We start from the raw sequence: 13,966 nt of genomic DNA, 5'->3' as shown, positions 1-13,966 counted from the left end.
AAATCTTGTTATCGGGTTTCAAACATTCCAAATTAAATTCAGGATATTTTCGTTTTACCCATCTACTCATCACGGCTGTTATGGCGCGTATACACCGGCCCAACGAGCGCCAGGAATGGTTCCTGTCAGCAGGGCTACTACGAAACTCGAAGTTCGTGTCGTGCGGTCCTTCTGACACTTACACTATTTAATACGAGAGCGAGAGGGACCGCACGACACGAACTTCGAGTTTCAAGTTTCGTACATAGTAGCCCTGCTGGACGGCTTAGCGACGCCAACGATCGTTCGTTGGCTTGGCGTGTGTCGGCGACCGGCGAGGCGGCGATCCGAAGCATGGCGGTAATATTGGTACTATGATATTGACGCGTACTTGCACTTGGCGCTCGTTGGGCCGGTGTGTACGCGCTATGAAATGAATGAATGAAGACTTGAGCGTGGGTCTTGGGTGGACTTGCTCGTGAAGCGTTCAATAAGGTTATTTGCACACTGTATTCAAAATTACATTTAACTTTGTTTATGAATGTATTTTATTGGACGTATTTTAAGTGGGGGCGCGCACGGGTGGGTGACATTTTTTCTTAGTGAGTGACTGTCGGTCGAATCTAGTGTTGCGATGCGACTCGCTACGACCGTTTTTTACTCGAGTGACTCGAGTGAATTTGTTAAACTAGTCTTCGATTCGAGTGAAAAAAATTACTTATGTAGTTCTTCTTTGTATAGATTGACATAAGTAAGGTAAATAATATTTTGTATTTTTTTTCATATTACAGAATATTGCTAATTTAATAAAGGCTGGTAATACGAGAGTGAAACGAACGGTACGCTACGAAGTTCATTTCGTAGTTATTAGCCCCCGTGTAATATAACCCCACATTTACACAATCGTGTTCGCCATTCGCGACAAACATTCGTATACGAAGTGCCGTCGCAAACTACTGTTCACACTGTAATAAAACCAGAATCACTTCTTGTTAAGACGACATATTTATTATATTAATCAATCCTCCATTCACAGCTATCTTCGTCTCTTATCTATGGCAACCATAAAGTACTTAAAGCTAGGCATACACGTATGTAACATGATCCTTTTTTTTTTTTTTTTTAAACATTTATAATCATAATAATCATCATATTAACATAAACAACTAACTAACCTAGTAGTAATCATTATATCTGCTAGGTGGTTTGATCTGTCTACCACTTCTTGTCACCTTTACTGAGTTCCCTGTCTCTCCTGTGCTCCCGTCTGCTCTTTCGACTTCTATTATTCTCTCATTATCCACTTGCTCCTCCTTCAGTTCTTCTGTTATCACTTTAAGTCTTTCTTGAGGCCTTATCTCTTGTTCATGTTTCTTAATCTCAGGGATTAATCCCAACGGCGTGCTGGTAGATTTCATTAAATGTTGGCGGTTTCTACGGTAAGTAACTCCATCCTCTGTTTCCACAATAAATGACCTAGGTTCTTTACACTTATTTACTACTTTAGCAGGTATCCATTTAGATTGCGGATTTTTCTTGTACCAAACTAAATCTCCCACATGTATATCTGGTAAGTTTTTTGCTTTCTTATCAAAATAAAACTTTTGTCTCTGTTTACTGTGCGTTTTCTTTTCTGAATATTCTTGTTTATTCTCCAATTTTGGTCTCAAATGCTCTAGGACGACAGGCATTTGTGTCCTAAGCGAACGCGACATTAGTAGTTGAGAAGGCGATGGTAAATTACTTCTTGGCGTTGTCCTGTATTGTAGCAGGGCCAAATGTGGATCAGAACCCGATTCATCACATTTCATCAGTATACGTTTAATAATCTTCACTCCTGATTCTGCTAAACCATTGGATCTGGGTAAATGTGGACTAGATGTTGTATGCTGAATGCCCCACTCTTGTAAAAACTGACGAAATTCAACAGAGTTAAAAGGTGGCCCATTGTCACTTTGCAAAATAACAGGGATCCCATGTCGACTGAAAATAGGCTTTAAAGCATTAATTAATGACTTAGCATTTATAGCATTCATGTTAGCTACTTCAATATAGTTAGAATAGTAGTCTTCTACTACTAAGACACTTTGATTTTTGTATGAAAGAAAATCAACGCCAATCTTCTCCCATGGAAAATTTAATACACTTTGTGGCATCATTGGTTCAGGTGGATTAGCACTTCTGTGTGACATGCATGTAGGGCAACTTTGTATTACATTTTGTATGTCATGTGACATCAGTGGCCAATAAACTGAGCCTCTAGCAAAATTTTTTGATTTTTCAATTCCTTGATGTCCACTGTGAATAATTTTTAGGATTTCTGACCTTAGCTGCGTAGGTATTATGAGACTGTTGCCTTTAAATACAAGGTCTTCCACGACATGTATCTCATCACGGTGATTCCAATATGGCAATACTAGTTGATTGACTTGAGACCGACATGATGGCCACCCCTGTTTATAGTAGTGCTTAAGGAGTGTTATAGCTTCATCTTGTTCTGATGCTTTAGCTATCCACTGAGCACGTTCAGCTGAAACGGGTAAGTTCTTCATTAAAAGATTGACATGAATGACAATGTCTTCGTCTATCCCATCCTCACTGGTCTCGGTTAAAGCAGCTCGGGACAAAGAGTCTGCAATGTACAATTCAGATCCTTTTATGTATTGTACTTGTAGGTCATATGTTTGCAATTTTAGCATTAATCTCTGAAGACGAGTAGGTACTTCCGCTAATGGTTTTTTAAAAAGAGTAACCAAAGGACGGTGATCTGTTTCTACTATTATTTTTTGTCCATATATATATTGATGGAACCTAAGACAGCCAAAAACTATAGCGTATAGTTCTTTCTCAATTTGAGCCATTCGTTGTTGACTTACTGTCATGGTTTTGGATGCATAACATATAGGATGACCTTCCTGAAGAAGAACAGCACCTACAGCAGACTGACTGGCGTCAACAGACAAGATCACCGGTTTGTTTACATTAAAATGGGCCAAAACAGGTGCCACACAAATCAATTGTTTTAGACGACTAAATATGGTTTCGTGACTAGCATTCCACTGCCATTCACTTGACTTTTTTAAAAGCTGCCGTAATGGTTCTGTTTCAGTTGCCATGTTTTTAAGAAACCCACTTAAATAATTAAGGATCCCCAAAAATCTCTGTAAGTCTTTTAAACATGTTGGTGATGGCATATCTTTAATAGCCTTTACCTTTTCTGGGTCAGGCATTGTGCCCATTTTTGAGTAGACATGGCCTAAGTATTTTATTTCAGTAGTGCCAAAGCAACACTTGCTTTTGTTAAATTTTAAATTTACTTCCTGAGCTTTTTCAATTACCCTCCTGAGATTTTCATTGTGAATCTCTTGGGTGGCACCATAAATCAATATATCATCGGCATAAACTAAGACCCCAGGCAAACTTCCAAAAGTATCAGTCATGATTCTATGAAAGATTTCAGGAGCACAACTTACACCATAAGGTAGTCGTTTAAATCGGTAGCGCCCAAATGGTGTATTAAATGTGCATAGCATTGAGCTTTCTTCATTTAGTTGACATGCCCAAAAACCACTACTGGCATCCAGTGTTGAGAAGTAAGCAGCACCATGTAGCTTTGAGCGCACATAATCATTAGTGGGTATTGGGTAATGTGATCGACAGATTGCTTGATTAAGATTTCTTGGGTCAAGGCACACCCTAAGTCCACCATTCTTTTTCTCAACTAATATAAGAGAACTCACCCAAGCTGTTGGTTCAGTTACTTTAGTGATGACATCTAGTTCTTCCATATGATCCAATTCTTGTTTGAGACGGTCATGTAAGGCAAATGGTATCTTGCGTGGAGCATCAATCTTCGGAGAGACATTAGGATCAACAGCAATGTGACATTTCCCTGGTAGACAGCCCAATCCATCAAAAACAGACTCATTATTTTTCAATAAATCCTGTAACACAAGATTTGATTTATTAAAGCTTTTCTCACTAGAATCTGCAACATTTGTTTTGTGACAAGTTGTTTCAGAATATGAATTTGACATCTCCTTTAATTGAGCAATACTATAGACTCTACGAACTAGACCAAGCTCTGAACATGTGATTTTACCTATGACTGTAGGTGACTTTACATCAGCAATAATAAAATTAATCTTTTTTGACAATAGCTTTTTGTTTAGACTGTACTGACACAAAATATCTTGTTGACCAACTATTTTGACATTATTTCCACTATATGATGTAACTCTGACATCACTGGGCATGAGACTGTTAGAAATCTTTAATGAATTATAAACATCTATAGACATGACATTTGCATCACTGCCTGTATCTAATGTACACACTATTTTTGTATTATTTATGTGAAGATTAATGTTCCAGTCATAGTTACCTGACTCTTCCGGTACATCAATGGAATTATCCATTTGGACATAGTGTACCTTGGCATTCCGGAACCTGCAGAGAGACTCATAATGTCCTATACGATGACAGTTCCTGCACTTAACATCTGCAGCTGGGCACCGGAATCTATGAACTTGACCACATCTCCCGCAGCGTGGTTCTGGTTGTGACTGTGTGTATTGATGCGACTGTGACATAGGACGACGTGAATAAGACTGGAACGGTGGACGGAGCGCACGAGACTGTGACTCTGGACGTGACTGCGACAGTGGACTTGCTTGTGACTGTTGCATTTTGGATTTGACATATAAGACTGATGTAGATTCTAAATCTTTCTTGCTCAACTGGTTTGCTTGTGTTTGTGACATTATTAATGTTTTGGATAAGGATATTGTTTTGTCCAACGTTAAATTCTCTTCTTGTAATAATTTTTCTCTGATAAACTGGTACTTCTCATTGAGGTTACAAATAAACACATCTCTTACAAGTCTGTCCGCAAGTGTACCAAACTCACATGATTTGCATTTTATTTTTAAGTCAGTAATAAAATCCTCAATCGATTCGTCTTCTTTTTGTTTCCGGTTAAAGAAATTAAACGCTTCAAATGTGATGTTTGTTCTTGGTACACAATAACCTTCAAATTTGTCAATAACAGTTTCGTATGTAACTTTTCCACTCAGGTCAAAACTATTATATAGCTGTAATGCATCCTCCCCTATTAGGTGAAGGAAAATCGCAACCTTTCTTTCATTGCTTTCATCCTCCAAACCACCGGCAACCATGTATATTTTAAAGCATTGCAGCCATTTTTTCCAATTGGCCGCTAAATTTCCCTTCAGCGACAGCGGCCCCACGCTCCCAACGAACGAAATTTTCTTCTTTTCAGTGTGTTTTTTATCTTCGTCGGCCATGATTTATTAATATTTATGACTGATTTCTTCACCAAACTTCTGACACCATGTAATAAAACCAGAATCACTTCTTGTTAAGACGACATATTTATTATATTAATCAATCCTCCATTCACAGCTATCTTCGTCTCTTATCTATGGCAACCATAAAGTACTTAAAGCTAGGCATACACGTATGTAACACACACATTCGCGGGGTGAATCATTTTGACATTCGCACACGAACATGAAGGACGTGATAATGGCGGCATGCGCGCTACATCTATTGAGTTTTTACAATTAATTCTATAGTTAATTCGTTCTAAAATTCGCACAATTCACTCCACTCGCATTTTGTTTATTATACGTCCTGTTGGCTCAAGCGCTACTGGCGCTAGCTCTAGCTGTCAACTGAATGCAGGCGAATGTGTAAACATTAAGTTCGTGTTCACCATTCGTGCTCTTTGATTCGCGTCCGAAAAACCGCTCACAACGCGATCGCGCGAATCGCGAAGCGAGGCGCAAGGCGAATAGCGAGCGCACTGTTTACATAATGCGTGTTCTTTATTCGCCTCGCGATTCGCACGATTGTGTAAATGCGGTATAATAAGAGAAACCGAGGACATGGTGTGTGTCTATTCTATGATTCTATTCTAATCTAAGAGACAAGGTAGGCCTAGACTAGACCTGACAAAAAATGCATTTACAAGTATGTATGAATGTCTACTTAAACTACAACTACCATAATATAAATGTCAGTAGGTAGGTACGTATAGATAGGTACATATATGGAAATCTGTATGTTATTGTTACCATTTAGATATTAAGTATATATTTGATTTCAAGAATCTAAATTAAACATACATAGTAACCATTAAAATACAATTTATGAAACCAAGATATTAACATCCGACCAATATTATTAAGCAAACGCGCATTAAAATTAACTATAGGTAGTCCTTAACTTTGAAGACTCTGTTCTATTGCATTCTAATAAGAACGGAATTCGATTTGGCATCAGCAGGGCTACTACGAAACTCGAAACTCGAAGTTCGTGTCGTGCGGTCCCTCTGACATACTATTTAATACGAGAGCGAGAGGGATACGAACTTCGAGTTTCGTAGTAGCCCTGCAGTCACCGCAAAGACGCAAGAACTACGGACACAAAATAACCTCCAGCAAAGGCCTGTGCTGCCAGTCTAAAGTATGTTGAAAGCCCAGTAGGTGCCTAAAAGTGGCCATATATACTATAGTTTTAATCTGCTTCAACCCTGAACTAAATAATACTTGACGCGTTATTTTAATTGGAAAAATGCCGTTTAAAAAATCTTAGCAGCTATATTAAAGTAAACATGATGCATGAATACATTGATTTATTTTTTAAGTAAGTAAGTTTTTTTAAGTTAGTTTTTAGTTTAGTTTAGTTAATGACGTGGAATCGAATTATCCTATCCTACATATATTATAAATGTGAAAGTTTGTGAGTGAGTGAGTGAGTATGTTTGTTACTTCTTCACGCTGAAACGGCTGGACGGATTTGGATGAAATTTGTCGGAAAGTTAGTTTACCTACTTATAACCTGGATTAAAACATAGGATACTTTTTATCCCGATATTCCCACGCTGGGTTTAGAGGCATGAAATTTGGTATGTAGGTAGTTGGACGTCTAGAATAACACATAGGCGACTTTTTGACCCGATATTCCCACGGGATACCTAGGGATAAAATCTTGAAATAACAACCGCTGGGCTAAGAGCCATGAAATTTAGTAAATATGTAGGTGGCTGGACCTTTGAAATAACACATAGGCTACCATTTATCCCGATATTCCCACGGGATAGGGATAAAACCTCGAAATAATAACCGCTGGGCTTAGAGTCATGAAATTTGGTATGTAGGTAGCTGGATGTCTAGAAAAACACATAGACGACTTTTTGACCCGATATAACCACGGGATACCTAGGGATAAAATGTCGAAATAACCAGCGCTGGGCTAAGAGGCATGAAATTTCGTATGTAGGTAGCCGGACGTCTGGAATAACACATACGCTACTTTTTATCCCGATATTCCCACGGGATAGTTTTGTAACTAAGGGATCCCATACATCCCTGTATTATTATTATTATTTTGTATTTTTTTCTTTAATTGTATAAGTATTTTATTTGTAATACCGTATTTGACTATTTTGTATACGTTTTATAAATTAAAACTACACAATGCCTGTTATCAAATAGAAAAACAATTTTTAAGCTACCTTTACAAATAACAAAGTTATAAAGGTTTGAAATTCAAGATTAGACAGAGAAAGACATACTGGCATGTGACGTCACACGCCAGTACCGCCATACTTGCTGCATAGAGAAAAGCGTTTGAGAAAGAGACAGGTATATAGATTTTTCAAAAAATCACTATAAATCCAATTTTCAACCGATTTAAATTTTCTCTTCGCTAAACACTATCTGTATATCTATATTTTCATAATAATATTAAAATATGGCAAAATCAGGAGTTGTCAAATACCGTATTATTTTATTTGAAAAAATTACTGCCAAGTTTCTTGCGGCGCATTCTTCTTGGCAATGATGGTCTTTCCGAAAGTGCTGGTAGTTTAAAAAATGACGTGTAAAAGTGCCTATTGCGGCCTATTTACTGAATAAATGATTTGAATTTGAATTTGGATAGGATTTTTTTTTTAAATTTCAGCGCTGGGTTTAGATTCTTGAATTTTGTACAGTTCACATCACATCACAACCTCAATGAAGACCACGAACGAACGAATAACGAATGATATAAATTTTGGAAATTTCCAGGGGAATTTTGTAAAATCCCGAAAATTTCAATTGCAACTACCAGACCGAATAGTTTACGCGTGCGAAGCCGCGGGTAAAAGCTAGTTGATAATAATATGAATATTTATTAACTACATAGAAATACTTTACTTATTGCCTTTCATTTTCATTTCATATAAATTTACAAATCAGTAAAAATAAAAAAGGTCTATTTTACTGGCTAATATTAGCCAAAAAGGCGACTTGGGCGATCACTTGGTGGCAACACTGCTACGTGGGCTTTGGAATGGCATAGCAACAGTACAAGGTAATATACAGCGCTTGTAAAGAAACCAAGGCTAAACTTGACTTCGACTTTAAGCTAAGGGGTTATAGTACAAATATCACTGACACGATTCACTACCTTTAAAACTAGCGATTGCTAGTATACTTATTTTAAACACTGCGTGAATGCTTTAAGATTTATTATTGTATGTCTTTTTTCACGTTCGTCTCTTATTCGACATACACCTAACTACTCATGCTATGGGTATTTTTCATCTTTAGTTACAATTTAAATAATCATTGGTTTGGTGGCGCTAGTGGGAAGACTGCAAAGTTTTGGCAGGCTTACGAAATTTAAAAAAGTTTTTTTGGTAAGTATAATTGTCTTATTGGTAGTCTGCCTTGATGATGATGATTGAATTAAACTACTAGGCTATTTTCCAAATTTTATGTACGAATGAGAAGCCAGTTAAATTTCACAATAGGAAAAACACTATGTTAACACCTTATATAACAGATTGAGATATTATGAGTACTTTAAAACAGAAAAAGGTCTAAGGTGCCGATATTAAGTCGGTTTACCCTACATGCGACAGGAATGATGACTAAGCTTCTTCACGCGGCACAAAGTAGGTTAGCCAGCACGTACCTACAGTACACCTTCCAAATGTTCTGGTTGACGAATTTACTCTGACGAAATCACCAACTTGTGCCAAGATTTCTTTCAAGAGCCAACGACCTAACGTAAACCACGGTAAACGTGCGCCCCGCTAAGTCTTATTTAACCTTGTTACGGTGACATAAGGTGTATTATTAGGATAATAGGCAGAACTGAGCTGTAAAGTTAAGTGTGTATGATGATTCCATTCGGCCCGATGGTTTCGTAGCGTCAACCGCACGCAACGGAACAACGAACTCATTTTGAAAAATGTACTTGTGTTTGATTTTTTTTATGTTTCCCTCTTCCATAAACGTAGGTACGTACACATGAGTCATATTGTAAGTAAAGATATTATAGGTAGGTATGTATATTCTAGGTAGGTATTTTACCACGCTAATCTCGCGAATAGAATGAAGATTTTGAAGAAAAACTAGGGTTAGGGGTAGGTATTTTACTTCTAGAAATCGATCTTTCAAGGTCTTTATCTTAAAAAAAAAATAAGTTGATATTTTAATTTTAAAGTGGCGCCATCTTTTGCTGAATAGTTTAAATAGGTTCATTGGCTGTCCAGGAACTGGATAATAATTATTTATCTAAAATAATCTGAAAGAAATTGAACCCAGAATCCAATTTGCGTAAGCACTTAGAACGAAAAGGAGATAATTATACCTAAACTAAAATCTATTTTACGCTGTAAGAAAAATCGAGCAAGTAGCATAAAATACATTGCTGTGCTCGATTGACCACTGCAAACTCGTTCCCTTTACGACCTCGTAATGTAAATACAACTTGCACGCTATTTCTTGCAAGTAGGCTGTGTAGGGCTACTACGAAATTCGAAAATTGAAGTTCGTATCGTACCGTCCCTCTCACTCGTATGAAATAATTTAGCGTCAGCGGGACGGTACGATACGAACTTCGATTTTCGAATTTCGTAGAAGCCCTACTGGGCTTAACCGCACACCGCACCGCATGGCATGGGTAGATAGATAGATACACCTGTGAATTTTAAACGAAAAAATATCTTGGCTAGCGAGCGACGAGCGACTTTAAGTACTTTGCTGAAAAATGCTCAAAGTCAAGGTAAAATCGGTCATTGATCCTGCCAAAACACCTCGTTACTTTGATAGTTGAATAAAATTAGAATTAATTTAAAAGCGAGCCAGTCTGCAGTCGGGCTAATTTAAGTACTTATAATGTGTGACTAACGTGTGACTATCGAGAGCAAGAAGTAGGTATCTACCCAAACTAGACTTAGACTGGACCACAGCCACAGAATAGATAATAGTACAAACTAGATGAATGGGTTGATGGCATTTTCCATTCCTACTACGTAGGTATGTACCTACTATGTGCTACTATGATAGGTTGGTTGGACTCGCGCACCAATAATTCCGTAAAAAATTGTAAACATCTATTTATCCAGCTCTGCTCATGCAAGATGTGGTACTTAGTAAGTAAATAATATTCATAGACTTTTTTATTGCTTGTGTTTTAAGAGCTAGGTAACAAAATTCAAGTTTCTATGACAACTGGAAGTATTTGTAGGTATGCATGGCAATATTATTCACGGTAGCTATTTCACCATAAATGTAATAAAATGACGTCATTATTTATTATGATCTTTACTTCGTACCCAGGTACATCTTTTCTAGGAAAAGGGGCTCGTGTCGAGTAAATACTACGAATAAATATTTATAATATTTATTCGTAGAGTAGATAGGATTTCGTTCATTATTTTTAGTCAGTCTCTTAGTTATTGACGTGGAAACAATTCCTACACATACCTACCTATCTCTTTTACTTCGCTTTGCAGGTTCCTGTTATTAGAATTATCGAAATATGTTTCACTCTTTACCTACTTGTCATTCAGCAAAATAATATTCTATTACATTAATTATGCGTTTTATTTTCAAAAGAGAGCAAGGTAAGGTATAAAATTATGCTTGTTCGTTTTTGCTTTGAAAATCAAATTCAAGGTTGCCTAAGCAATAGCCGTGAAAACTAGTGTCATCTCTTTTTGTTACGATCCATCGACGTATGATGCCATCTCAATATAATGACGTAACCGCACTAACTTCACTACAATGTGCGACCCCGCGAAGCGACGCGCATGAAATTTTCTATTTCCTCCTCCTCCCTTCCTTCTCCTTCATTTGGACGTCGGTGTTTGTGCAGTGAACAGTGTCGTACAGTGCGTGACACGTGCTTATTTTATTAAAATAATAAAAAGATTTTACAAAATAACAATGGCAGACGCAGCAGTTGAAAAGAAGTAAGTGCATTTTATATTGTTTCTTACATAAATGCAAAGTTCCGTTTCGTCGTATTTTAGTTTTGGCGGTTTAAGTAAACGTGATCAAAATGGCTTCCTATTAAAGTGTGAAATTCGTGTTTTATCGTGTAAATGGCGGTATATTCGTACGTTATTTGAATTACTTAGCTATTTGTTATTGTCAGTGATAATATTGTGATGCCTATTGATAGTTTTGTTGTACTTGTCCATCGGACGCCGTCGGTTATGTACACGCGGGAAAATGTTCGGGTGTCAGTTCGATTAATGTTTTATGCTATTACTAAACATGTATAGCTTGTTTTATAATCTTGCGGGTTACGAATACAGAGCTATTGTTTTATTTGTTATTTCGTCGGTTTTCCCGGTGGCGTCGTTTGAGCTAAATTCGTGAAATTAAAAGCATGCCGGGCGGCGGGCGCGGGGCCGCTTGGTTCAAGATGGCGCTGGCTGCGCAGCGTGCCGGCGCGCCACTCAGCGTCCTACGGTAGCGCGCTCTTTTTGAACATTATTTTGAATGGGCACACGCGGAATTTTCGAGAATGCCTCGAATTAAACGGTCACTGGCATCTTGGCGTTCCGTTTTCTTTACGTTATCTTTAATAGTTCAGGTGTTTTCTTTTTTCGTTTTGACAACTTTCTTTATAAATAAATACAATGAAGCATGTTCGATTGACTTAACCAGTCAGTCAGTCACGTTATCGCTTCAAAGAGCTGTCAACTTTTAAATATAGTTTCGATTCTCGGGCTACGCGTTTATTGGCAGGTGTTGACATCGTTCGGCGACACACGGCGGCTTTTGCAATTCGGTTACGTTATCTATCACAAGTACCGGTGCTATGTCATTAGTTATTTTTAACGCTTTCGTAGCGTGTCTCCGATCTACTGGAGCGGGTAACTTATACATTAATCGTGTTTACGTTCGGTTTCCGCTCTTGCAACTTTCCCACATGCAGCCTTGCGAAACAGCGGCCCTTGTTTTTGTACCGACACACTTTTCCTTTTATGCCCCTACCATTGCGCACGGAGTCGTTACATTACGTTCATCCGATAGTTCCGTTATTATCCAATACGCGACGCGGCGACATAGTGTAATCGTTTATTACCTGCAACATTCTACACGCAACGATTTCATTACTTGTGCCCTGCGGTTTACCGGTTTTTCTTTTTCTTCGCTCGTAAAGGGCTATATAACGACATCTGTTTAAGGTCTATACTAGTAATGAAGAATGTTTGACTTGCCCAAACACGAAAAAAAAATTCAAATCCTAGAATGGACCACCCTTTGCTCTCCACTCTGGCCCGTCCCTATTTTTAAGTCAAATTTGTGACTAAGAGTGACTACTAACCCATACATTTTAATGTTACAGGGACGTCGCGACTGAGGAGGTGACCTCTACTGAGGCAGCAAAGGAGTCTCCAGTCAAGAAGTCTCCGGCTAAGAAGGTGGTTGAAGCACCGGAGAGCAACGGCAAGGAGGAGAATGGCAGCGGAGACGCGCCAGAAGACACCCCTGCCGAGAATGGTGACTCCAATGACGCAGAAGAAAGCAATGACGCCACTGAGAATGGGGACTCAGGTTTGTAGAAGCATTTATAACACTATTGGGCCAACATGCAAGGCAAAGGCTGTTTGTTTAATCCTGTTTCAATCAGCATTGACAGTAGGCATGCAGCTGATCTTGAGCATTCAAGTTATCTAAGTATAAATAAATACATGTTTTTAGTAATGTCAGGTCATTGACACCTCCCAACTAGTGATAAATGTAAGTGATGTAATATGTTTAGAATAATGAAGTCATTTAGCAGCTATACAGATGATGAATGTGCATTATGTACATTTTCATTTAGTGGTGGGTGGGTATTTGATAAGAATTGAATTCTGAATTACTAAAACAACTTGGTTTAATTATCACCAATAACTTTGCTTACCATCATAAGTGACGCTTTCATATATACATAATATAGTCAGACTCATGGTATGGCAAGCAGAAAAAAATTATCAAGAACTTTAAACTTCCTAATAAAATAAATATCTGAATGAGTTTTTTATGTTAAATATTTCCATTCATTTACAGAAAAGAAGGAAACCGGCGTGAAGAGGAAATCTGTCGCCGACAGCGGTGACGCCGTCGAAAAGACCACGCCAGAGAAGAAGGCGAAAGTGGTGGACGAGGCCCCTGTGGCGGAGGCAGAGGAAGCCGCAGCCTAAACCACGCCCCGCACCCCGCTCGGTTTACTGCAATGCATCCATGCTCATCAGGGCTCAACTCTATCCCGACTGACAACTACTGCATATCCTTTACACATCTCTGATGCAACCTAAGCAATACATTTTTATAAACAATTTACATTTATGCTGTATACCAATCTTGTAATTATAGAGTTGAGCTCTTGTGACAACACTAAGTTTAGGTTTATGATACATTGTGTATTAAACTTACCTGTGAAGTACCTGTAAAGTGTAAATTAATGTTAAAACAGTTGGTCATGCACTGTGACAGTGCATCGCAGTGAACTGATCACCTGAACGAGTTGGTTACGTGTTGTATGCTGTTTTGCGTATTGGTGTCTATTTCAACAGACTTGTAGAAATGGGTTCATGAATTGATGACTATAAACTTGCGTTGGTTTGGTAATGGAAATAATAAGTTTTGCCAGTAAAATACTGCCAAAGTAATTCACTCTGTGTGAA

At 38.1% G+C, this 13,966-nt stretch overlaps 1 protein-coding gene and 1 long non-coding RNA gene across 2 annotated transcripts; one reads left to right on the top strand and one right to left on the bottom strand.

Moving 5' to 3' along the window:
* Positions 1 to 965: 965 nt before the first annotated feature.
* Positions 966 to 5,464, bottom strand: LOC141436240 (uncharacterized). Its single transcript, XR_012452284.1, has 2 exons — positions 4,364 to 5,464; positions 966 to 3,923 (listed from the first exon to the last, which is right to left on the bottom strand). It is a non-coding gene; the product is annotated as an uncharacterized lncRNA (long non-coding RNA).
* A 5,651-nt stretch (positions 5,465 to 11,115) lies between these two features.
* LOC141436651 (uncharacterized) lies at positions 11,116 to 13,839 on the top strand. The gene is made up of 3 exons (XM_074099665.1): positions 11,116 to 11,254; positions 12,643 to 12,851; positions 13,350 to 13,839. Exons 1-3 carry the CDS (start codon positions 11,229 to 11,231, stop codon positions 13,481 to 13,483), a joined length of 369 nt encoding a protein of 122 aa, XP_073955766.1. The 5' UTR covers positions 11,116 to 11,228; the 3' UTR covers positions 13,484 to 13,839.
* The last annotated feature ends 127 nt before the right edge of the window (positions 13,840 to 13,966 follow it).

Source organism: Choristoneura fumiferana, chromosome 16 (genome assembly GCF_025370935.1).
Source record: "Choristoneura fumiferana chromosome 16, NRCan_CFum_1, whole genome shotgun sequence".
NCBI classification, from domain to species: domain Eukaryota; kingdom Metazoa; phylum Arthropoda; class Insecta; order Lepidoptera; family Tortricidae; genus Choristoneura; species Choristoneura fumiferana.
This window is presented reverse-complemented; position numbering and strand designations above follow the sequence as displayed.

What these genes read in the sequence shown, in the direction of transcription:
- LOC141436651 (XM_074099665.1), top strand. Translation starts at nt 11,229, where the DNA reads ATGGCAGACGCAGCAGTTGAAAAGAA. An exon ending in GACGCAGCAGTTGAAAAGAA is followed by an intron (nt 11,255 to 12,642) that starts GTAAGTGCATTT and finishes TTAATGTTACAG; the next exon opens with GGACGTCGCGACTGAGGAGG. An exon ending in CACTGAGAATGGGGACTCAG is followed by an intron (nt 12,852 to 13,349) that starts GTTTGTAGAAGC and finishes ATTCATTTACAG; the next exon opens with AAAAGAAGGAAACCGGCGTG.